The following is a 25187-nucleotide window of genomic DNA, read 5'->3' on the forward strand; positions in this document are numbered from 1 at the left end:
TAGAATTCAACGTTTTGTCTTTTTTTTATTGCATAGGAAAGTCTCTGTTGTCGGTGGTTTGTGTTAATCCAGTTGCAGGTGGCAAAAAAATCCTGTTAAAAAGTGTCTCTCTGCTACCTGCTGCCGTCACGTTCTGTGTTTTCATTCATCCGGTGCACGGCTCACAGCAGGAGGCCCAATCCCGGCTCTTGGACTCATAGAGCCTTTAAATCAGTGACCTTTGAGACAATCAGAGGTGCCCCGGCTCCGGCGAGTGTTGAATGGGGAGAGATGACGGCCCCTGGGTCCAGATGCCGGCTGCCTCCCGTGGATTGCATTGATCTCATGAAAACAATGTGCCGGCGCTTTGTCAAAGGGACAATTAGTAAATCTGGGCCTTAGAATTAAGTGAGAAATGAAGATTTTGCAGTTTGAAATGCTGACTGTTGATCTTTGATTTTGTCAGTCAGCAGGTTTTGCCATCAGCAACCGAATGATGGTTTATTTATGTATTAGGAGTATCTTTGACTGTATTTTGTATTCATTTGGAGTCTTTTCTCTGAAGGTTGGAAGTGCATCTTCTCTGTGGCGCAGTCTGTTTCTTTAAAGCAGGTTTTTATTTTATGAGTTTCGAGCCTCCTTGTCACAATTGTAGATTTTGTTTTTTTTCACCAGACTGGAAGACGTCTTTGTTTCCTCTACAGCTTGGCTTCTGTCAGTTTGTCCTGGTGGTCATTCTTCAAATCTATTTCATACCTTTCTTATCAGTGTGGATAATATTTGTAATGAATATATTAAAATTTGCTTCTCATTAATTATACAGGTTCAGAAAGTGCACCTCATTATGGACCCATACCTTGTCGAAACAGTAATATAATATTAAAGGTCTATAAAACCCCTTATATGTTGCTATATTAAGAACGGGCAACCTCAGATGCAAACACTCATCCGACGTCCATCTGCTCCCGTATACTCAGAAATGTTCATTATTGTCGGGGCATGTTTCAGGTCACATATCTCTTTGATTGGGAGATTGTAAATTAAAGTTGTGATGAACTCTTCCTAATTTTGCTGACCCCCTCAGCAGACCCTCAATGGTCCCAGAGGGTGCTTTTACTTATAAAGGGAGCTTTGCTATAGCAGCCTTCTGTTCTTTCTGAAGTCGGGGGTTTGTCTCCGGCTTCTGTTTCAAGGACTCTCTGATTAGAAGCACCGTGGAGCAGCTGAATGAATGTAACAGCCCCCCCTCCAACACACCCCCTCACCCTCAACCTGTTTTGTTCCTAGTCTTTTCACCCAGAAATAACCCCACAATCTCATAAGTGAAAAGTAAAACAAACGTGTCTAGTTTTCGAAAGTGTCACATGTGGCTAGCTGGATGAAACACTGTGCAGATGTATGAACATTTCCAAGTCTCCTTTCTGGAGAGTTGATGTAATCGAAGCGCCGCCTCAGTTCTGATAGATGTAATTATGAGTGAAGACACTCGGGAGCTCCAACTGCAGGAGAGAACGAAATCCCCCTTCCCATCACCACCCCTCCCCTCTCTCTTACTGTGGTCCATAGACAACCAGGAAAAACAGGACGGAATATAAAATATTTAGAGAGACTGGTCGTCGCAGTCGCGTGAGGGTGAAACAGAGGGGAAGGAGATGTTCTTATCTCCTCTTTGTAACATGCGTTTCCTTTTCCATGAAGAGCAGAGAGAGGCGGAGCTCTGTTGGGGGATGGGGTGTGTATGATTGTGCGTGAAAAGACCGGTTGAATGAGAAGTAGAGAACTGAGAGATCAGTGTGGAGGAGTGGGTCAGTCTGAGATACAGGTTGTTGCTGTAGTGTAGAAGTCTTCCAAGGTGGTGAAGGTGAATTGAGTCATTTGTCCCAGAATGGCATGAATCACTTGATAACCGTCTCTCCATCTTTGTGTCTCTTCCAGAAGCTGGCTGTCAGAACTTGTCCTGTAGGGACGACTAAGCCACTGTCGCTCATCAAATCTCCAAGCCAGGGCATCGCCATCTCCGTGGTGCCGGCCAAGACCCCAGTTACCATGGTGACAGCACACATCAACGGACAGAAGGTGTCGAGCACAGAGCCGCTGCAGACCTCACCCATCAACCTAACTGGTGGCAGGGTGACACCCGTCGGCGTCCACCTACCGTTCAGCAGCAGGAGGGCAGAGCTGCCTCCCTCTCAGGTAACACCTGGGAAACACCTACTGTATGATGCTATCGAACACCAAACGCCCACAACGTACTTTTCTTGCCAGTTCAAGTGAAAGAATTACTGCTGAAAAGTTTGACAGCAGATTTTGAATTTATTGTAAAAATTCAGGTGCTCAATTCATTCGTCACAAGAGGAGTGTTAGTTCTTTGAGTTGTTTTTTTGTGTGTGGTTATGAGTGTACTTCAATACAAACAAGCTAGTATTGTGACACATTGAAGGTATTGTTGGGCTCCAAAGATAGTGTAAGTGACACTTCAACATGCAGAAACTCTGGAGGAGATGGCAGCTCCCTCCCTCATCCCAGCGGCTGTTTAGTGTGAGCCAGCAGCACTTTGTCTCCTCCACACTCTGTATTCAGCACCAGTACTTCTACCAGCACACAGGCCGGATCTCGGCTTCACCTCCACACTCCTACTGTAACTGCAGAGAAGAGGGAGGGACCATGGTCCAGCTGCAGGGGCTTCCAGCTCCCTCATCTGCTGACACTCCTGACAAACTGACTCTGGATGTCCCTGATGATAAATTAGGCCTCTCTGAATCCTCTCATCACAAACTTAGAAAGCTCGACATGAAGGTGAGATTGAAGCTGTGTCACACACTCCTGCTTTTCAGTAACTATAGATCATCTCTCCGGAGCTGCCATAGATTTTTACTAGCTAATTAAAATAAGATCGGATCATAAAGTACAGGGGTAAATGCCAGTCAACTCTTTCAACAAGAAAGCAATAGGACTTTACACAGTCATGTAACTGATCCAAACTTTAGTTCTTTTCATGTTTTCAATCCAATGTATCCATTTACTTCTTACCATTTGAGAGTTGCTTAGAGTTGTCTAAGATCGTTGTCACTGTTAAGAATAACCAATTGTTCAAACGTAAACTCAATAAAGACAAATGCAGGGTGCTATTTTTGACCTATTATGTAGCACAACAAATATTGACATAGTTCAGTAATGTAATACAATCTTGTGGCCTAATGGAGTATCACATAATGTGGTATAAAAAAGACTAAATGAGAAGTGCATCTTTGAACTGACTGTAACAGCTGTTTGATGGTCGACGCAAATTTATCATTCACTGACCAAGCAATCTTTTAAAGCACCTGCACTGCATTTGTCTCCGCGTTTCATAATTCCATACTTTTTAAGTTGGAAAGGTTTTTATGAGGATGTTTACTAGCTTGTTTCAGCCATCCTTGTTGCGTCTCTGAGGGAATTAGACCTTCCTCCAAGTGTCCTGGAGAATTTCCAAGTAGGATCTCAGGAGTCCTGACTTTCCTCGATTAGCTGACGTTGCCATGGCAACCGTGCTCCCGTCTGCATTGCTCTGAGTGAGCAGTGACAACCTGCTGATTCATCGATCACTTGATCGACAGGGATATTCATGTGGAACATTGACGTCAGCTATTTAGTTTCTCTCATTCAACATCATATTTGACCGTGTAGAGCGACAGAGTTTGGCTGGTGTGACTTTGTGTAAAACCTGGTGACATGGTGTTGCTGCTGTTGGTAGGTCCAAGTTTCCTCCAGGCAAGTCATCCACAGGTGTTTAGTATTAAAAAAAATATTTCTGGCTCCATAATAAACCCTTACAGGTCTGAGCAAGACACAGCCTTGACAGTGGGTTAGTCTGAAGGTAATTTAAATTATGTTGCTCAGTACATGCGGCAAAATAAGTTATTCACTGTCAGGACAACTGAAGAAGCCTCAACTTTTTGTTATACCAAATAGATGTTTTATGGTTGACCGAGTTTAGTCGTGCTTTTCTCGAAACCCAACATCACCAGTCAGTTCAGAAAGGGAGCTCCCGTAACTGAAGGTGAATTATTCAAGTCAGACACGTTCACAGTGCAGAAGTCTATTCACCATGAGTGCCGGTCATGGATCAGTTCGACAGTGGATTTGTTGAAAATGGATGCAAACGGATGAGATCAGGTTTGTCCAAGGTTGTAGCCGCTCATATGAAGGAGGAAGAGGACAAGGCCTCCTGAAGTGAAGCTGCTGAGGTTCGAAGGGAAAGAGGCAGCAATTAGGAAAATGAAAGCTCTCACTGCAAGAATTTCATCTGTGCAGTTGCCATGGAAACAGGCTGCTCCCCCTCCTCCTTGCCGAGCTGCTACAGATCAACACAAAGGAGCTGAGCGATTTTCACTGAAGGAGAGCGGGTGTGCTGAACGGAGGGGGGGGAGGAGCAGAGAGCTGCACTCTTTTCACAGCAGACCTTTTTACCTGAGCAGGTGAAGTTTGAATTCTGAAGCCACCTGTCCTCACACAGCTGAGGGTTGCTCGCGGTGATCGGGTTTCACTGGGGTGCAAGTTGTCTTAATTCCTTAAGCTGTTCTGCTCTGAAATGACAAGTGCTGGTACTTTCCCTGCAAGACCTACTTTTTAAACTTAAGCACGAGACAGCAGTCGTTCACAGTTGAGTGCACATGAATCTCCTGTTGGATTTCAGTGAATTAATGATCAAATGTAAAGCAGTAATGAGTCCCCCTACCCACGAGAACTTCTAATACTGGTTAACAACTACTGGATTAAACACAACAAGAACAATTACTGCAGTTGTCTACATTATTATCTATGTTTGTTGTCACCGCTCTACTAGTACTCATTTGCTACTATGACTACTAAGCAACTATCTACAATATTTTCAAATACTATTAAATTCTACTTGTACTACAAGAACTACAGCTATCACCAGTATTGTAGTTTATACTACCTTAACTTGGGCTCTGTACAACACTACCTGTGGGTACTACTACTACTTAGCTAAAGTATGAACTTGATCAAAACTACATCTAACCTGTGACCCAAGTGACTGTGATGAAACCTTGCCTGTACTAACGTTCAATGACAATATAAAACAAAGAATTCCGAATGACCTCTGGGTTCTCGCCAAAGATTCACAATCATATTGGCCACGCTTCTCTTCCGTGTCCTTCACACTGCACCGTAGTTTGCTCCTAATGTTATTGTCAGCATCACACCGAGCATGACAGACAGAATCTGATCTACATTTGGAACATCATCTGTAAACACGCCACACTGCGAAGGTCAAACTTGAGTTATAATAAGGACCCGGTCAGGGAGACATGATGGACGGAGAATGTTAAAAATGGAGATGCCAGGAAAAGAGAGATGGGTGTGACTGGAAAGGATGATCACAATGGGTTAACATGGAGGAGGCTGAATTGCTGTGGCAACCTCCGATGGTGAAAGTTCAAAATATGTCATGAGCAGAAATGAGTTTGTAGCAATTGTAAAATAAGCTAAGATTTTGGGGAAAATATCACTATTGTTTTTTTTTTTCAAGCCTGCAGCTGGTGAAATATTTATGTAACGCCATAACTGGTCACCACTTGGATGTTTGAGTCAAAAGAGGAAGACTGCAGCCTGGTCCAGCCTGTGACGAGCGCTGATCCATCTGATCAATGTTAAATAACTTGCATCTGGGGGTGGCAGCAGTTGGTTTGTTCCTCTAAACAAACTGCTGAAGATATAAACCTTGTTAGTTTAACTGGGAGCGAACAAGGTTGAGAGGATTTAACTCCAACTTTAATTAATAGTTGGTAACAAGATCAGCCTGATCAAGCTGAAACTTGAGTGGAATTACAACTCCTGGAGCTCGATCGTTTTAAAGAGATGAAGTTTATCTGGAGCACGTGGTCGATGCTTGGTTGTTTGTGAATTTGTGCACTGAAGGTTCTGCTGATTGAAATAATGGCTTCATTAGTCCTCGTGCAATTATGACTAATGAATACATGGGTCTACGACTTGAAGTGAAATGCTTCCCGTGTGTCACTCAGATGCTGGGAACTCTCGCCGCTGTGCCCATCAAGGTGCCTCAGGTCAGCTCGCTGCACCGACTGGCAGGTCAAGCTGCTACTGTGCTACCTCAGGTAACGTGTTACTTGGCTTCAGCACATGGCTGCCACACAGTAACGGCAGAAGCTAAAGGGATTACAGAGCTACTTCTATATTTGAAACTGCAAGTGTTTTCTAACCTCAAGTCGTCTCATTGTATCTGTTTTATTTTTGGTTCTTTTTTGCTGACTGTCTTTGCTCCCATGGATGTCCAGGTCAGGCCAAAGACCCAAATCCCCGACAGCCTTCCCCACAGTCCCTGCCAGGAGCTGCAGCCGCTCAGCCTGCAGAGGGCAACCGCAGTGGTCAGTCCCAAGAGTCAGGGCGCCACCCTGCCCACTGCCAACAGCACCTTCAGCCCCGACCACCAGCCCAATGGCCAGAGCGCCGCCGTGTCTGCCCCGTCCACTCCAACGCTAACTGCATCTGGTGGTGTGGACTCCAGCAGTCCGGCGCAGCATGCTTCAGCGGGACCTGGCGTAGCGTACGCCATCATCGCCACCTCGCCAGCCACCAGCAACGGGGTCTCCACGGCGAGCGAGGCTGTCAAGGTGAAGACACACCATTTGTATTTTTCAATTTCACGGTTTGGCATCATGCATTTTCATGTTTTACACAATATGTCCTTTCACTTAGTTGCTGTGACAAGATCACATCACTTTTGAAGTTAACTTTAGGCAGCTGACTACATTGGAACTTACAGTGACTTTGCCTCGATCTTTTCCCAATCTGACGGGAGCATTTCTGTGTCCTCAGGTGATCATCATCCAGCCTCAGACTCCCAACACAAATGAAGGCTCCCCAGCAGACCCTCCCTCACAGGAGGCTCCAGTCACTACAGCGCCCCCTGCTGAGAAGAAAGAGGAAGAGGACCCAGAGGTCAGTCACAGAAGGCCTTTGCCATCAAACATTTTGTGACAAACCTGACATATGATCTCCTCATTAGAAAATCGCCTTCATGGTCGCACTCGGCCTGGTCACCACAGAACATCTGGAAGGTGAGTTGGGTCATGTGACAGTCGGCCTGCAAGTTTGGTCTTGTATCAACAGTGACTCATTTTAGAATTCACTGAAGTCAGACTGTCTTTAGCTTGTTTCCTGTCATCCACGTTCAATGTGAAGTGGCGCCACCGCCTGGTTGAGAAGCGCATCTTCACAGTATCTGGCTCCATCTTAGATTAGCATCATTTTTGCTTGAATCAAGATTTCACTGCGAAACGACGCTCCGTGTTTGACTGAGACGTGTTGTGGTTTGACACATGTCCTGGTTCTTAACAGAAATCCAGTTGAAGAGGCAAGAGAGGAAGAGGAGGAGCACTGCCAACCCGGCCTACAGCGGCCTGTTCGAACCCGAGGTGAACCTGGTTATAGTCTACAAAGTAACACCAGAACGAAATCAGAAAAATCTTCATGTTTGTTATTTAGACAACCTTAGTGTCTCTTCCACTTTGCGGTCCAAACTCAAACTTTCTTCTCTGTTGTTGCAGCGTAAACGTTTGGCATCGCACTTCCTGAACAGCTCCTTCTTCTTGTCGGCACGAGGTGAAAACACTTCATTGTTGCTTATATTTCTGCGCTTAGGACCCTTATTTTACTCACCTGAGCCTTGATCTAACACGAGCTAGTACGACTAGTTCCAGGTGATTTATCAAGGCCTCGAATGACGTGACAATTTCACACTTCCACACGCATGGGCTGTTCACTCTAACGCACATGTCTGTCTGCCACTAACTCTGCTCTGCTTCGTCCACATGCCAGACTCTGAGGACTTCTGCTGGAAGGTAGGTCACATGACCACTGCTGCATGTCATCGTCCTGATATTTGCTGCTTCATGATAAACAGTATTGCAAGCAAGGTTAGGCTGGCGAACAACAGAAAGAACACTATTCAGGATGCTGGTAGTTTTCCCTCTAAGGTGCTTCCTTAACAAGTCCAATGTATAATAAAACACCGGAACAATGGATATCACCACAAGACAGAACACCTAGTTAAAAATAAAAGCACGAAGTGGAAGTTGCTTCTTTTGTTGAACCCATTTGTGGGTAAATGTTGGATAACTGACTCCTGTATGACCTGCAGGACGACATCGAGCATGACGACCACTGTTCCGTATGTAAAGACGACGGTGAGCTGCAGACTTGCCACAACTGCCCCCGAGCCTTCCACCCCAACTGCCTCAACCCTCCGCTCAAAACTCCACCCAGGGGCCCCTGGTACTGCCCCAAGTGTCAGAAAAAGGTACCAGAAGTGAAACCTACCCTTCTAATTTCTGAACGCTTGGAACAGCAATGACCTTTAAACACCTTATGTTTCTCTGCAGGTTTTGAACAAGGAAAACATGTCGTGGCCTCAGAACTTTGTTCAATCCTACGTCACACACAAGACGGGTAAGAATTACTGTTGAACCTATTTGTCATTGTTTTTTTTTTATAAGCCGCTGATCTAAAAGTGTGTGCGATTGCAGTGAGGCAGGAAGAGAAACGGCGGCTCCTTCGGAGAAACACCGAACTGAAGAAAGAATGCTCACATCTGGAAGAAGAAGACAAGAAGCTCAACCAGACACTTAAAGTAAGTGAAGCCATGCAAAATCCTCTTCGTAATTCAGTGTTTCAATGACTAACAAGAAAGAATTGGAACTGCATTTCTGGCCGGAAACTTAGCTGCTTCCAAAGCACCTTGACCAGACTGCTGAGCCTGCGTGAACGCGGCCTGTGTTCAGGCGGACGGCAATGAAAGTTTCAAGACAATGTTTAACATTGAGACAACACCATACAAGTGCTTACAACTATTTACATTGATTCCCCCCTTCTTTAACTACTACTTACCACTCTACAATCAGGTGTGTTGCAGTGTTTGTCCATCTGAGAAGTCATATGCCGAGTAGTCGACTCATAGTAGTGTCGCGCGACATTCTTCAGTCTGGAGGATATAGAGACCAAGGCAGTACATATAAGGAGTCTCAAAGTGATCCACAAATGAGCTGCAGTGGGTGCAGGCACTCATTGGTGAACCAATCTGGTGTCAGCTGAAACAAGCAGCACCAGTCTGACAAACAGTCTTCAGAAACCTTATTTGTGTTTGGGTCTCCACAATGAGTTAGGAACAAAAACCTGCACCCACTGTGGTCCTTTTGTGGGTCAGTTTGAGACCCCTTATAAATACCGAAGAAAACCACATCAAAACTGAAGAAGAAGCCAGAATCCTTCTTTTACCAATTATGACAGTTTTCTCTGTCGGTCTCGAGACAGAGTGAAAATGCATTCGAGACCGAGACCAATGTCAATACTACAACACTAATAGTAAAGATTTTTGGTAACTTGGGGATTTTCAAAATCATTTCTTTTCATTTTATTTTCATCAGTCATTAGCCCTAGTGTTGATTTAGATGTAGAAAAGTACTTTTGTCGTTTGAACACACTGTATATAGTGTGTTCCCGGTCAATGAAACGGAAATTTCTCCTAGACATTTCCTGAGCACTGTCCCTTATATATAGCAGGTCAATTTATGTTAATTCCCGTCCTTCAACTTCCTGTAAGCAAGACTGAGAAATGAGGAAAAATGCATATGCCATTCAGCACCGGTACTACCACAAAAGTCAGCAGTAAAATCTAATGTTGCTCGCACCTACTCAAACACTCCCCCATGACCTTGTGTCTGCAGGATTGCATGGACCTTCGGGAGAGGCTTCTGGGCCAGCAGAGAGACACTCAGGCGTCCCTGGACCGTCTCAAGTCGCTCATCCGACTCATCCAACGTGACCAGGTTATCCAGGTCACCATGACGACCACCGCCACCATAGCCGCCTCCTTGCTCTCCCAGTCTTGGATCAAACCCACCAGCACCGTGGCTGCGGGCCCCTCAGCCACACCCCTGCAGACGAGCCACAGCCAGGACGACAACTAGCGTCTCGTGCCGAACACCATTCCTTTTGTTGTCAGAGTAATATCAAACCCTCTGTGAGCTGATGTGGGACGAAGGAAAAAAAAAAAAAAAAAAAGCGACAAAAACTGAAGAGAGCCTATATCCTCCACTCGATTCAAGTATTTTTTAAACCCAACACCTACAGTGCTTACGAGATTTCTTTTTTTTAAGTTATTTTCTATTTATTCATGTTCTTGGCCTTAATGTATTTATGACTAAAGTTAGACGACAGCGCTGCCGCAGGAACACAAGAGTCTTTCTGGGCCCTCCAAAAAGATATTTCCCTTTTTTACACAGGTATAACTATTGTTCTGCGTCTAGTGAGAGAGAACGTTAGCTAGCGTAGCCACCAGGACGGCGGCGCGGCCGCGGCGGACTGTACAGCGACTATATCCGAGTAGATGTTTGTTCTCGTTCTCCTACGAACAATGTTTTTGCCATAAGAATTCAGGAAATGTTTTTTCATCCTTTATGTAAACGCATACGAGCCTTCAAACAAAAAAAAACAGAGAATAACTTTTTTTCAGTATTAATATAGTTAAAGTCAAAGAAAAAAGTATTTAAGATGAAAACTACAGAAATTAGCGTTTCTAGTGGAGATTTTAGTATTTTCATGCTGATGCCTGTTGATAAGTGTACGTTTGGAGTATTTGAGGAGTCACTGTACATATGTTGTATTATCTTCATCGTCATCATCATCATCATCAGCGCAGGTCTTTTTCCGTTTTCCGTGATGTTGGTTTTCAGACTTGACCGCGCCAGCACCCGAGTCGGCCCCCGCAGGCTTGCAGCTGCCAGAACACCATAGGATGCGGAAACTAAAATACTTGAGCAGAAAGGTGGCATTGACTAATTCTCGAAAAACAAAAAAGGAGATGATTCTGTGTTTAAAAGACGAAAGTCTTAGGTCAACACTACTTTATTAATAATTCATTAATATAATAATGATTCATTTTTATACTGGTCATATTGATGATCTTCAGTTTATTGGATAATCGAGCCATTCTGCCGCAACTTTAACACAGCAAATTTGTCATTGTCAAATCTTCAGTCTGAAACCCAAGAAGACTTGAACACCCAAATGTTTGGACGTCCTTTGAGCTTAACTACCAATGTGGCAGCTGTATGACAGGAGAGAGTCAAAAACAAAAGACGAGGTGCCTAGTTCTCATGATTTAGTCCGATGATCATGTTTCAGGTATTTTTGTTTCTGCGTCTTAGCAAAAAGCGCCGATGATATTGTAGAAAACTATGCTTTGGTTGGCAGCTGCGCTCGAGCGCGACATGTCCGACATGCACCCACTCAGTCCCTCCTCCCCCTCCAGTATAGAAAATATGCCAAAAACTCTCATTTTTGTACTGGGACTGCTCATCGATCAATAATGTCTCTATAGCGCTCATGTCTCTCCCTGCCTCTTTTATATGTTTTGGCTTTTTTTACTGGGTTTTTTGAACATGTAAAGGAGCCTGTTCACCTGACAGAAGAACACTGCCTCAAGTACAACTGGACCCTGAAGCCAGGGTTTTTGTCTTTGTCCTCTCCTGACACCAGTCCCAGATGAAGTGTCAAAACTGCAACTTCTTTTAATAGACAGTTGGACCAGGAGGTGGCGCCGTCCTGGTTCTTTGTTCCCGCCAAAATGTTACAACCAGGACCCCGCCACCTCATCCTGCGTTTGTCTCGCTAGTCTTCCTGCTGGTCCAGAGAGGTTCCCTTTCAGAAGTAGACGTAGGTTTTTTTTTTTTTTTTTTTGTGGGGTATTATTTATCATCCTGTAATCAAGTCCCTCTCACACACTCCAACACACACAGACACACAGACACACACCAGGTGCAGCTCTGCCACCTGTTGACGCACAAACTAGAACAAACAAGTCAGAGAAAATGCCTTTACCAGAGTAGGAGAAGGGTTCTACTGGAAACACTCCCTGAATATTTCAGTTTGTTTGACTCGGTATCAACTATTCATCTGCTCTCGCTAAAGATCACCACAGCTTTTACTTGCCTTTCTGGGATGAGGAGAATTAACACGTTTGAAAATTTAACACAAGTGGAATCGCTATAGCTCACAGCCTTAAATTAGAAACCTTGGCAGACGGTGTTGCCGTGGTGACAATATAGAAGACAGTTGAGGAGTCTGGTGCACCTCATATATATATATATATATATATATATACATATATATATATATATATACATATATATATATATATATATATATATATATATATAGCTTCAACAAAGTCATCTTAGTATAGTCATCGAGGTGAGGAAGTGTAAGTCCGTCCTCCCATCCCTAACTAGACAACATCCAGAGCCAATAACCACAACACAGTGCATCTCTTTACAGCCCATTTGCTTCCATCGCAAATAACTTTAGCGACACCAAAAGCACTATTTACATTTACAATGAAGAGAACGAGATATATATCTATATATCTCAACATCAGAATTGGCATGATAATCTAAAGCTCAAAAGTCAGTGGGTTCCTTGAGAAGTCTTGTCAAACTCACCCTTTGGGGTCTTTCAGTGGCAGCAGATGAAGCCCCAGTCAACAGACGCCCCTCTGCGCGACGACCAGCAGAATATTTGCCTTGTTAAAAAACGAGAAGACATGAATTCATCATAATCGGTCACGAGTCCCTCTGGGTGACCCGACGGCGGCTCTAGATATCAGAATGTACATGTGCTCCATATCCACACTCACCTGTGACCGCAGGTGGAGAGAAGCATCATATCTGCGTGGCGTGAAGCTGCCCCCGCCCCCCCTCCATCCTCCTCACCCGTTTCTAGACTCTTCTCCGGGAGAAACTGTGCAGTGCTTGAACAGATCTATTTTAATACATGACACAACATTTGAACAAATAAGAACATTTTTATATTCTTTTATCGAGGAGCAAAAAAAAAGAGAGAAGAAAACATTGGATTTTTTTATGGTTTGCCAGTTCTGCTTTCTGACTTCTAGCTTGCGACGTCGGCCGTGTGATACGTGCCGGCGTTTAGATGGAACTGATACTGTGTGTGGAAGTAGAAGTTTGTTTGTCGTCAAAGCGGGGACTGTCCAGTGGATAGTGTGTATAGGAAAGTGTTTGTCTTAAATATGCCAATGTAGTTCTTTTTCTTCTTTACGATGCATTAAAATAAGTCGGTCGATGGAAAGTTGGTTGATGGTTAAAGAGTAGTCTCACTTTTTTGTACCAAGTTCTTACAAAAAAATTGAATCATTAATAAACAAAAGTCAAGAAGAAAATCTGGTTTGTCTTGATTATGGGAAACAATATCAGCCTGTTCATTTTCAAAACTGCTATATGATCCATGAAAGTTGTAACTAGGGCTGTATATTAGCAGGTGTCTTGCAATATGATACGATAGTGCCGATACTTCAAGTTCAGCTATATATTGTGTAATAACCATCAATCTAAGGGGAAAATCAGATAATCCAGTACAAAGTTGTGTGCATGCAAGTGAATCAGCCCAGTTAGACTTTCAGTTACCAAAGGGTACCAAAAGAATACACCAAAACATGTAACCAGTGCAGCAGCATATCTGTTAATATTGATATAGATACCTTAAATAGATCAAGAAAATATCGTATTTCAGCAGAAGTATCAATATACATCGTGCAATGGAGTATCGGAATATTGGAGTACATAGATATTTTCTACCCTTAGTACTTGCACACAAAACATATAAAAGCAAGTGTTACAAAGCCCAGATTCAGAGTTTCACATGAGGTTGGTCATCCATTCGAACCATTCAGATCCTCCCTGACCACCTCAGATGATCCATCTGCAGAAGTGAGGGACTTCAATCTGTGGGAGATGAAGTCTAGCAAACTTGCTTTGGGTTTCCACTTGCTGATACCAAGTGAGTGAATGTGAATGCCCAGGTTAGGACAGACGCCAAAGATATCAAACAGAAAAGTCACTTCCAAAGCTCTGTGGTGCGACCAGGAAGGAATACTGAGTGGCTTACCTGGCGAGAACAACAGCGCCGCCATGCTCACGAGCTGATGCCGCCACACAACAGCATCTGCAAAAACTAGTGATGGAACTCGGGGGGACAAAAGGGTTGATATGAAGATGAGGAGAGATTGACGACTCCTTGTGCAGAAAGATGGCTGCTGAACATTTTTCAATAAATCTTTATTGGCAACCGTCAATTGAGGTCATTAGGAACATACATTGCAGTTGTGTTGTGTGTGTAAAAACGAGGTTTGCATTTCAGGTGTTGTCATGATGAAAACAGGAACATAGTTAAAAATAATCTCAGCTCAATTTCTTGTGACAGACATAGATGTCAAAGTAAATGTGGCTTTTGCTTTTGCAAACAGTGAGTGATTGAATGATAAAAATTGGAACAGGGGAAACTATTGAGCAGTTATTGTGGTGGAATAATTCTCCACTACAAGTGGAATGTTACATGTTTTCATGAGGAACCGATGATGAGGAGAACTGAACTGTTGGGTTGACCAACACTGGTTGTTGTCTACATGATCCGAGTTGGATTCCAGAAAGTTCCAGCGAGCCAGATCTGAGAGAAACTCCAATGTCAAGGTTGTGGTACCAAACTTTTCCTACTGGTTTGAATTTGAACTTTGGAATATAAACATCAACTCCTCATAATTGACTGGTGAGTAGGAGACGACCATTTAGTGTTTGGTCATTGAAGTAACATCTAGACTCAATATTAAAACACTTAGTAAAATAAAGTTTGGTAAAAGTCTCATCATTAATACAAAATAAATAGGTTTGACCAGGCACAGACAGGCTGACCAAACACGTCTGCAGATTAAGATTCACATTCTATTCACATTCGCAACACTAGAAGTGCACGGCTGCTCCCCTTCTGAAAACATGACGTTTAAGGAAGCAGAGTCCAAGTAAAGCTAAAAACAATGGCATCAATGCAGGACAATATATCCAACATCGAGAAAATGGAGGTGGAAGAAGGTCACATGACTGGTTTGGCCAATCAGAAAGTGGTTTCATCGAAGTAAAACAATGGTCTCCAAGTTAAGAAAATCACACACCACCAGCTAGTACTGTCCGGGAGAGCAGCAGGTGGCGCCGCATAACCAAAAGCAGAGATGAAAATAAAGTTGATCCTTTGTTCGGCCCGCACGGTGGCGCCAGAGCCGAGTCAGGGAGTGACCTGGTTGGGGGGGCAGCGAGAGCCAAAGACGCTGTGATAATGCTCGATGAGGATGTGGGTGAAGATATTGATAGGGGTCAGAGCACTGAGGGCGATGGAGCCCTGACGAGGCCACACCAGGTTGACCCCAAAAACACAGGCCAGGTTTGAGGCGCTCATTTTGTTGACGATGCTCTGCTGGGACACCTGAGGAGGTGGAGACCTCAGTTACCATGGCAACTGACCTCACAGTCACCTCGAGAGTTAGCAGCCAACAGAGACGTCGCACTCACCATGTGGAGGAAACACAGCAGATACTTGGCAACAATGAAGTTCAGTTCAGGCAAACTTTCCACGATCTGTTTACATCTGGAGGCTCGCAGGCTGCTCTCCACATCTGGAACACACACACCACGAAAACCATAAGTTCCCAAAACATCAAAAGGTGGACGGCAGCACGTGTCTGACTCACTGAGCAGCTCCAATATTTGGTTGTAGACCCTGAAGGTGAGCAGAGGTTCAGGCAGCTCTCTGAGAAAGGTCTTCAAGATCACGGCAGGGATGTGGACATTCGAGTAGAGGTCAAAGTTCACCGGCTTCCCTTAAAAAGACAATAATAGAATAAATGACCCGCTTTTTGAACAGTCATTGACACCTGACCAGAATCCACTCACCGAGGTTGTAGAGCTTCTGAACGTCCTTGATGACCTGGACTTGAGCAGAGCGTCTGAAGATACCTTCAGTCTCAAGACCTGCAGAAAACAACAGCCAATGAAATGTGTCAGACAAATTAGAAGTTTAAAACAGCAGCCACGGCACAACAGGTTCAAAAATAAGTATCATACGCATCCACTTTTGCTTATTCCAAGTTTTTTTTTTTTTAATGCTCCAGATATTCACATAGAAAACGCGTCAGCAACTTTGAACTGTCTCAAGGCAGAAATAAAAGGTCGTTACCCAACTAAACGAGACCAGGCACCCTCTGCTGGTCATGCGTATAATTACATCATTTAGTTCCCGTTTTTTGGTCGCAAATGCAGAATACAAGTCATTCAGGGAATATCAGTCTGAACTGAAGCTCAAAATTGCCTCCATAAAATAAAAATCCTCAGGATTAGATAAAAAATAAATATGCATATATTTACAAATGTATCCATTAATAAAAAACAAGAATTGAAAGAGAGAAAATCAAGACATAATATTGATAGATATTAGTTTGGCAGACAACAAATGCACCTTTCTCCTTCAAGTATGTGACGGTTTGAAACATGACAGGAGGGATGATCATGGCCCTGTTCTTCTCTCTGATGCTGCCGAGAACACAGACCCTGAGTTGTAGCAATACGTGTCGCTCTTCAGAATCCAGTGAACACTCACTACTGAAGACTGACTCCGAATTGCTGCGATGGTAGGGGGGGTCGGGGTGGGGGAGCCTTAGCTGAAGGAGGGGGCCCATCCTTCAGCGCGGCTCGCAACCTTTCATCGTGCCTGTTAGTATATACAAATACACAAAACTGAAAACGACAAAACAAAGAAAAATAACAGACAGAAGACAAGTTGTTATGAAAAAACACAGCATATAAGTCAACAACACTTGTGTTATTAACTGGAAAAACAATCCCTTCTTGTTTGATACCTGATGACCTCTGGTGGGATGCTGAGCTGGTCACAGTTCAGGTGGTCTCGGAGTTCAGCCAGGTAGTTGACGTACGTCAGCTTCTTCCCGAACTTGTGACTGTATAAAACAAAAGTTTGAGTGACAGGAGTCAGGGAAACTTTAAGTCGGTCCATTCAAGACGTTCACCTGATGAGAGGCTTAAAAATGTTCCAAACAATTCGGATGAAGTTTGTCGGATGAACGACATACAATGTCTTCAGGTTCTTCTTGTATCTGCAGAAAAATGACAAAAAATCTTTCATGCACAAATGTCGAAGGGTCTTGGAGTTTTCCTCCTCTTTTCTAACCATGTGAACAAATGTCTGCAGGGTTATTGTGCTGAAGCTACTAGAGGAGTCGTACTTCCTGTCAAACTCGGCGTAAGCCTCTCGCAGCCACTTCAGAGACGGCTTGTTGCTGCTCCGCACACCATAGTGGAAGTAGACCAGGATGTAGTCCATCTCAACATACTGGTCCAGCGTGAACTTCAGGTACCTGCAGCAGTACACAGGACTCACTGAGTGAAAGCAGTCAACATCAGATCTCGTAGTGACTGCCACGTACTCCAGGAGGCGGCGGTGGTTCAGTTCATGAGACGGAGGAAGGCAGCAGCTGCTGAAGGTGATCAACTTCCTGCCATAGTTGTCATCACCTGGAATGAGAAATGTGACCTGAAGTTTTGTGTAAAAGTGTAAAAGTCGAAGGTTGAGCCAGTTGAAAAGAACAGCAAGTGACATCTGTTCTGATTGAAATAACACAAACACTAAAGAATTCCAGTTCTCTGCACTAGTCTCTTGTTGTACAAGTCTCTTGTATGATACAAGTAAAAAAAAAACCCTGTTAGCTTTCTATCTAGCTAGAAAGAAAAAGAAGAAAAACCAAAAAAACATCTGCAGTTTACTTATACTTATGATGAAATCTACAGGTGGGCAGTTCCCTATTGAGCTACAATAGAAGATGACATGAACCTTTGAAACAGAAAGAAAAAAAAACACATCAGAGAGAGAGAAGCGGTCCTTTTTACCACTTTGTCACGTTTCTAGTGTCCTGCTGACTTGACACATGATAAACTTAACAGCACTGAACTCATCAAATGCCATCAGAGACGGACGTTTTTTAAATCAAACTGCCCGTTTCTCTTGATATATAACGAATCCCTTTAGTTAGTTAAATTTCACTTGTTCACTGTTCTGCGTGATCATCCACTCCGCTGCTGGACGGAGACATGTTCTCATCATAACTGAAGGATGAAGAAATTCAATTTCACAAAAAAATGCCCTTACTTATTTAAAAAGATAAGTCACAAGTCCTTAGTCACTTATATTTCTTGTCCATACCAACTCACATGTAAGTGCCCACATAAATTGTCCAAGATCAACAGCAAAGGACTTTCAGCACCTCCTTAGACTGACCTGCGACTTGGATGATGCCGTGGCGTGCCACGTCATAAAAGGGATGTGAAGCATCAGAAGCAAATGTGGTGGCTGAAGGAGGCGACGGGCCATCAGGGATATCCTCTTTATCCTCCTCCTCTTCCTTCTGAAGTTCTGTTTTTAGGTTAGAAATGATGAGTTTTCATGCAGCATCACAGCAGCACTGCTTACATTTCCTGGAATATTTCCTAATCTGACTGCATATAAATAGATGCTATCGAGGGGGAAAAGTCGCAGGAGTGGAACTGTTGGCATGTTTATACTGTCTCCCTGAGGAAGTTCTTAAAATAAACAGAGTAGCAGTGATAACAGAGGGGAAATGTTCTGCTCCTTCTTATCCAACAAGAGGCTCAATTTAGATCAAAGGTGGAAAACTAGAGTGTGGACAACAGATGCTGCCAGTGAGGAAAGCAGATTAACATTCTTCACTTGCTGAGGTAACATTTTGACTGTAATCACAAATATTCCTGGAAACATGATGCAAAGCTAAACATTGAGGGGAAGAGATGGATTAGTGATGATTCATCAAACATCTTGGGGCAGAACAGAGTGAGATTTCTTGGCCTCTCACCCACCCACTCACTCACTCACTCACTCACTCACTCGCAAGTGTCTGACACAACATCCTTGAACAAAGCCTGGCACTGGCACAATCCCTGCTAGGCCAAGTCCTGCATCAGGAACTGTCTTCCTCAAAGACGTAAACTTTGTATGTAAACATTGTACACATGAGTTAACACTCCTCTCTCAAACAAAATGTGGCATATGAGCCAAACATGAGATATTAGGGTCAGAACTGAACCTATACAGTAGAAGTGTAACTGTGTATATTAGTACAATAAATACACCATACTATGAAGTTCAATATAGTATATTCTTTAGTAGAGTGAGAAGAATGTTGTGTTGTAGTTGAGACGACCAACACCCCACAAGAATACAATAAATTAGGGGAAAGAAAGTAAATTATTGATTGTGTTAATGTGGCAGTTAGAGCTCTCCTTTAACAATGACCTAAAAAAGTAGATGAAGAGAGCATACATACAGCATTCACGGGCACATAGTCCTTACTTATACTTATGTTACATGTGATCAGTGAATCTGTTGCTATGCCATGTCTTCCAATCTCCTACAAAAGTGCTTTTGGTGCCCAAAACACACCAATTCAACCCAATATTCACAGTTCAGACTATCAGCAAAATGTCGCAGCCCAAGCTTTGTCAACACAAAACTCATTCATTTTCTAATGCTTATCTTGTTTGCATTCCCCGTGCATGCACAGGTTTCCTCCAGGAACCCCAGTTTCCCTTGGCAGGCGAGAAAACAAACCACAATGAGGTCAGACAGGAGCACGAATGCCAGACCTATTCCATCCTGCAACCCTTCTGTACCGTTTGTTCGAGACACGACTGTAAATTATACCGTTTTTTCAATACAGTTTCTTAAAACAAAATGGGAACTTTGCGTCACCTATTTCTGCCAGCTGCTCCAAGTCATCACTAGCCGCCATTTTGATCTGAAAAAAAAAAAAAATCATAATTTAATCACCACCTTTGTCCTGAGTTTTTGTGAACATACAACATCCGCTCTCAATGACACACGAGCAGACCACACATACCCGCCTCGAGATTGAACACCAGTATTCTAGTATTATTCAAGAGGAACTTTCTAAAACGCAACGAAACAGATACAACTAGCAACATGCTAGCGCAAAGCAGAGACACCTTATCGGCACCTGAGACGTTTAACGCAGACACGCTACATCAATCTAGCTGCGGTACACACGAGCACGAACACGAACAGCTCCGGAGACCTGTTTCATCTCTCATCACTCGAGTCACTGAAGGTACAGGAGAGGACGAGACCTCACCTGCGTGACAGTTGACTTGGGTAAATCCGCCAGGTAGAAACTCGAGCGAACTTCCCCAACATTCTTGAGTGGGTGACGTGACTGCGCATGCGCGTGGGAACGGCAGCTCAAGGGGAATTGTGATTTAACTGTCATTTTAATTATGGCACATGTGTCAAACATGAATATGTATAAAATATTTTCAGTAGAATTCGTTCATATAACCAAATCTTTAATGAAATACACACCTCATTTTTATTTTTATTTTTATTTTTATTTTTATTTTTTAGTAGACCCACCTCCTTTTTATTTTTATTTTACTGTATTTTATTTTTTAGTTGACCCACCTCCAACTCTGCTTGCTCCGCCCATGCGCTGTCATGGGCCGATGAATCCGTGCTATGCAATGCTGTATAACGTCCCCTTATCAAAATAATTGACCCTGATATCTTTTAAATGGCTACACGACTATTTGTTGAACAAAATTCCTTTCTTAAAATGTGTTCTGTAAAAATGAAAATACCAAAACATAAGGGTTGAAACTGAGAAACTTACTTTCACAAAGACAGTTTGGTGATCACATACAGCATTTTTGAGATACATTTTAAAACGTACAGTCCAGGAAAACTATCGGCTAGTTATGTGATAGTTTGATAGTGCGACGTGATGTCATTTGGATGACTTAACTGTTCAGCAAGTTGACATTCGACTTTTCGAAAACAATTTATTTATTCATTATTTTTTTTATTTTTTCTCTCTAAGAAATGGCATCGGTATTTCACACGATTACGATTCGCAAATAGATTGTATTTATTTCTATTCAGATTTCCAATAAAGATTCAAACATACAAGATAAAATGCCCCATTTGTAAACGTCTGCTTGGCGCTGACGTCGTGTTGTAAAATGGCGACATCCACTGGTGACTTGTAATAAAGCAGATTTGCGAGCTAAATGATTCAATCCTTTTTTTGATTACTTGAGCGCAATCCACTGATAAGTGACGTCCTGCCAACCTCCGCACTCTTTTTTTAAAATAACGTTGACGATGCCTTCCATATAGAAAACTTTCATTTTTGTGAATACCATTTTGTTCAAGACTTTGACAAGTGCCTGTGTGGTGTGTGTGTATGTGAGTGTGTGCGTGTCTTTGAATACATTGAGAAGAAGAGAGAGTTCAGAGGTGAATTCACTTGGGTGAGGGCTATATGATATAATTATATCTTTGTGCTTGTGGGTTTATGTTACAGTGTGTTGAAATGTAAGACGTTGTTTGTATTCCGGTTGATCAGGATTTGTAGGCTGAGAAGATTCCGGCACACCAGCATTCCTTCAACTTGTTCAGAATGTTCTGATGAAATATGAAGCAAAAAAAAAAAAAAGTTGAGTGAATCAGTTGGTTTCCTGAATGCTGCACTTCACCTTGAGTCTGGATGCTCTTCACTTGGTGATGGCTGCTGCCAAGACTTTTAAAGAAAAATCCTGTGGGGGAGGATTTATTCACAAGCATCTGTATGCAAAGCTCTTTCAAACTCTGAAGTAAAAAACATTTCCGAAAGAATCTCTGCCCTCTGCCCTGCAGCCTGCGATGTTTCAGAGCAGAGGACTTGATATCAGAAGAAGTGTGCAGAATATAATCACTGCTCTACAGTGGGTTGTTAAACAGAGCTTAGGAAAAACTGAAGAAACATGGCCTCATAAAGGAGCATAATTTCATCGTTGATATTTACTAGACCCTGTTTTATGTGCTTATGGTGTGAGGAAAAGCAGAAATAAATGAAAACACAAAAAATCAACACATGACTGTTGTGACTGGGAGAGTTCACCACACTAAAGTGCCACAAGAGCAGAAGCACTTGCACCAGTTTGTGTTCATTTTCCTCATTGTTTCAACAATTTTAATGTTGGTGTAACCGGTCGCCTCCAACTGACCAGTACTCTGGGTTGTGTTCTGGCACGTGAGTCCAATTTTTTTTCTCTGTAATGATTGAAAAGAAAACAAAAACATTGTTAGTTTTTTGCAGCTGCAGCTCTCACACTTTCAACTCACAGCTCAGACTGAGGTGAAGACGGAGAACACATCCAGTCAGCCAGAAAAACACAGCGTCCAAGTAAATTTTTACGAAATAAAATTTTTATATGATTTGATTTGATTTGATTTTTGGTGAAATAAAAAAACAAAACAGCATTTTCCACTTGCTACATTGGCCTTATAGTGCTTATGCTGAGCAATGCTTAATGTTTTTAACGTTCTATTCTTTTATTATTGACACCAAGTTAGTATAGATTAGATGCCCTTTATTTGTCCCACAGAGGGGAAATTCAAGGTGCCACAGCAGCAACAGTCAATGACAACAAAGATACTAAAGATGCTCAAGACAATAAAGATACCCAACAAACATCAATGACATTCACAAAGCATCAGCAGACATAAAAACACAAAACACAAAGCTACAAAAAAAACCCCAGAGTGAAGTCACAAGGTATCAAAGAACGCAAGACCACAAATTAATTAATACCATAATATATAAAGGAATGTCACAACAAAATTAAATAAATAATGAAGAACTGTGTCGGGATCCCATCAAAGTTGACATGACAGCAATAGGCAGGAAGAAGCGATGAAATTGCTCCTTTGGTGTATGAAGGAGCGATATATTATATATATATATATATATATATATATATATATATATATATATATATAAAGAAAAAAGATACAAATTATTAAAAAAAATAAAGCTATTTAATTGATGTACTTAATACTTTATTAATACTTTACTTTAATTTGACTGTTTTAAAAGGATTTAAAGCTCCTTTTTTAAATGGAACATGCTTCCTCACCTTACATGAATAAAATTTTATTTGAGAGATTGAATTTTAGCTTGGTTGGCTCATAATTTTTTATTGTGACATATTACATAACTGCGAAAACAAATTGTTGGATTTTCCTCTTGGAATTCTGCAGCTTGCTATGGAGGAAAAAGGAAAAGATTAGTCATTTATCAGCACAGAACTGGTGGGATTCACTTGTGTGGAAGGCTGAACTGCACTCGGGGAATGGTTCGGTCCAGAAATGAAAACACTGCATCCAATCTGGTCTTATCAACCACACACACACACACACACACACACATAATAGGAAAGGACACACAACCAGAACTCATCTGCGAGCAGGGAAACACACGGAAAAAAAAGATGGGTTCTGGTTTAGAATTGTGAGATTATGCAAATGAAGGGGGTACATGGGGACTGTGTGACCCAAATATGGAGCAGAATAATGATGAGCTTAACCACAGCAGCAAATACTTGACACCTCCTCATGACTGTGAACACAACCGGAGGGAAGATTTGGGCTAAATATAGTGCCGTTGAAATGTGACTTTAGAGCAAAGGGGCGGGACACTGCAGCGTGATAAAACTCAATAGCTATAAACAGCTGATGAATGTGATAAAGTGAAACACCCTAAACAAAAACTTGCATGGCTTCTCATAGACAGTCCATTCATCCCCTGCTGTCCATCCACATGTTTGAAATGTAGAATGGAATCCATCCAACTGATTTCCCATCCAACCATCTTGTAAACACCAATTCATGTCCACCTTTTAAAGCAGCTGCTGAAAAATACATCCACTTATTGGTCTGTCCTCATCTTGTCATGCAACCGTCGCCAACCATCAACACATCACGATTCAACATAATTTACTGCACAAAATTGAAAATTTGTGAAACTTTATCATTTAATCAAACTAAATTGACAAACAAAAATGATTAAATTGATTTGAACCGGTGAACTTGTCACGCTGCCTTCAGGCAAGTACATATTCAACTTTAGACTTTTCAACTTTCACAAAGAACTCAAACTAAAATAAAGTCAGCACATGCATTAATTGTATTGGTATATTTTCGCAATGAAAAGCTAAATGTTTATGTTCAGCGACACTTCTGCCACATCCGTCCATCTTCCCTTTGACCACATGCCCATCTTTTGTTCACTTGTCTTTCCATCCATATGTCCATTTCCAGATGCATCTTGGATCATCAGCACCGGGGCTGTGCGAGGATGTAGCCATGCCTGTTGTCACGTTGCACAAACAGCTGCGCCACAGCAAACTCCTGAGGTTTGCAGGTGATTCCACCGTCAGTGGCCTCATCGTAGGTTGATATATTATCTGTCTGGTTCCGCACCAACCCTCTGCTGCACGCTCAAGACTGTGGACAAGAGAGAGGAGGCTAGAATGAGTGCCACGCCCCTGGACATCTCAGAATCCATAGCTGTGTTTATATCTTCTCACATGAGGAGCTTGCTCTATAAGCTACCATGAAAACACTGAGGAATCAATCATAAATCTAGGGTTTTCTGGTCCTACTTGTAGACGTGCATTCACCAGTCCAACTTATACATCCATTTATTGATGTACAAATAATAATCCAAACACCACCACGTCCTCATTTATGACAATATCAAGCTGACTCCAGCTTATTAGAAAATAAACAGTGCGTCTGTTCCTCCTGTTGATCTATGATCCATCCCCCTCTTCAATGTCATTGTGGTCATAGCTCCTGTACTTCCCACCAGCGGCCAGCAGAGGTGAGTGTTGCAGCAGAGGCCTGAATTCGTGACTCCCTCAAGGGCCAGACTTCCCCCCGGTTCAGCTCAGATTCTGAAATCAGCGTGCAGGAAATATGGGAGGTCTGATGCTGTTTCCAGCCAGATAACGAAGCCCCGCGGCAGATGACGCTCGCAGTGCTGGGGAACACTTGATAAACCAGCTTTATCTTTCTGTTTCTCTAAAGCGATTTTATTTTTAAATCTCTGATGACCGAGACAATACATGTGATTCATTTAGTTATCCTGCCGAAAATTGTGTGTTATGATCATTTAAAACACTTTCACCCAGAATTTAAAGATCTCAGAATAAATATAATATTTATAATATATATATATATATATATATATATATATATATATATATATATATATATATATATATATATATATATATATATATATATATATATATATATATATATATATATATATTGCTAACATGGGAGTTGCAATGAATTGCAGTGAGATGGGAACGCTACAACCCTCAATTGATTTCAGATTTCCACAGCTGTCCAAATCA

The 25187-nt window shown here is 42.4% G+C and overlaps 2 protein-coding genes across 6 annotated transcripts in view; one reads left to right on the forward strand and one right to left on the reverse strand.

Moving 5' to 3' along the window:
• phf21b (PHD finger protein 21B) overlaps positions 1–12166 on the forward strand; it is a 49343-nt gene extending 37177 nt beyond the window's left edge. For all 3 annotated transcript variants that reach the window (XM_053863171.1, XM_053863172.1, XM_053863173.1), the window contains exons 3-14: positions 1915–2172; positions 6006–6098; positions 6279–6614; positions 6820–6942; positions 7010–7061; positions 7342–7418; positions 7551–7605; positions 7822–7844; positions 8144–8302; positions 8385–8451; positions 8529–8632; positions 9726–12166. In XM_053863171.1, coding sequence (XP_053719146.1) covers positions 1915–2172; positions 6006–6098; positions 6279–6614; positions 6820–6942; positions 7010–7061; positions 7342–7418; positions 7551–7605; positions 7822–7844; positions 8144–8302; positions 8385–8451; positions 8529–8632; positions 9726–9968 — 1590 coding nt within the window. In that variant the 3' untranslated portion in view covers positions 9969–12166. The remainder of the gene's footprint in view (positions 1–1914; positions 2173–6005; positions 6099–6278; positions 6615–6819; positions 6943–7009; positions 7062–7341; positions 7419–7550; positions 7606–7821; positions 7845–8143; positions 8303–8384; positions 8452–8528; positions 8633–9725) is intronic.
• A 1963-nt stretch (positions 12167–14129) lies between these two features.
• On the reverse strand, positions 14130–20151 carry LOC128757382 (rho GTPase-activating protein 8-like). 3 transcript variants are annotated; one of them, XM_053862616.1, is made up of 13 exons: positions 20021–20106; positions 19678–19723; positions 18190–18324; positions 17342–17429; positions 17141–17272; positions 16925–17011; positions 16757–16855; positions 16498–16608; positions 16357–16430; positions 15795–15872; positions 15593–15721; positions 15414–15517; positions 14130–15327 (listed from the first exon to the last, which is right to left on the reverse strand). In XM_053862616.1, the coding sequence occupies exons 1-13, from the start codon at positions 20027–20029 to the stop codon at positions 15130–15132; spliced, it is 1290 nt and encodes a 429-aa protein (XP_053718591.1). In that variant the 5' UTR covers positions 20030–20106; the 3' UTR covers positions 14130–15129. The 3 variants fall into 3 exon arrangements, with proteins under 3 accessions (XP_053718591.1, XP_053718589.1, XP_053718588.1); XM_053862614.1 differs by having other exon boundaries at positions 16925–17272; positions 20078–20151; XM_053862613.1 differs by having other exon boundaries at positions 16925–17272.
• Positions 20152–25187: the final 5036 nt, after the last annotated feature.

Source organism: Synchiropus splendidus, chromosome 4 (genome assembly GCF_027744825.2).
Source record: "Synchiropus splendidus isolate RoL2022-P1 chromosome 4, RoL_Sspl_1.0, whole genome shotgun sequence".
Taxonomy (NCBI): domain Eukaryota; kingdom Metazoa; phylum Chordata; class Actinopteri; order Syngnathiformes; family Callionymidae; genus Synchiropus; species Synchiropus splendidus.

Bases quoted from the DNA above. Each gene is read 5' to 3' on its own strand.
- LOC128757382 (XM_053862613.1), bottom strand. The intron at 17,430-18,189 runs GTCAGTCTAAGG...TTCTCATTCCAG, and splicing joins CGGCATCATCCAAGTCGCAG to GTGATGACAACTATGGCAGG. The intron at 17,273-17,341 runs GTACGTGGCAGT...GTACTGCTGCAG, and splicing joins AACCACCGCCGCCTCCTGGA to GTACCTGAAGTTCACGCTGG.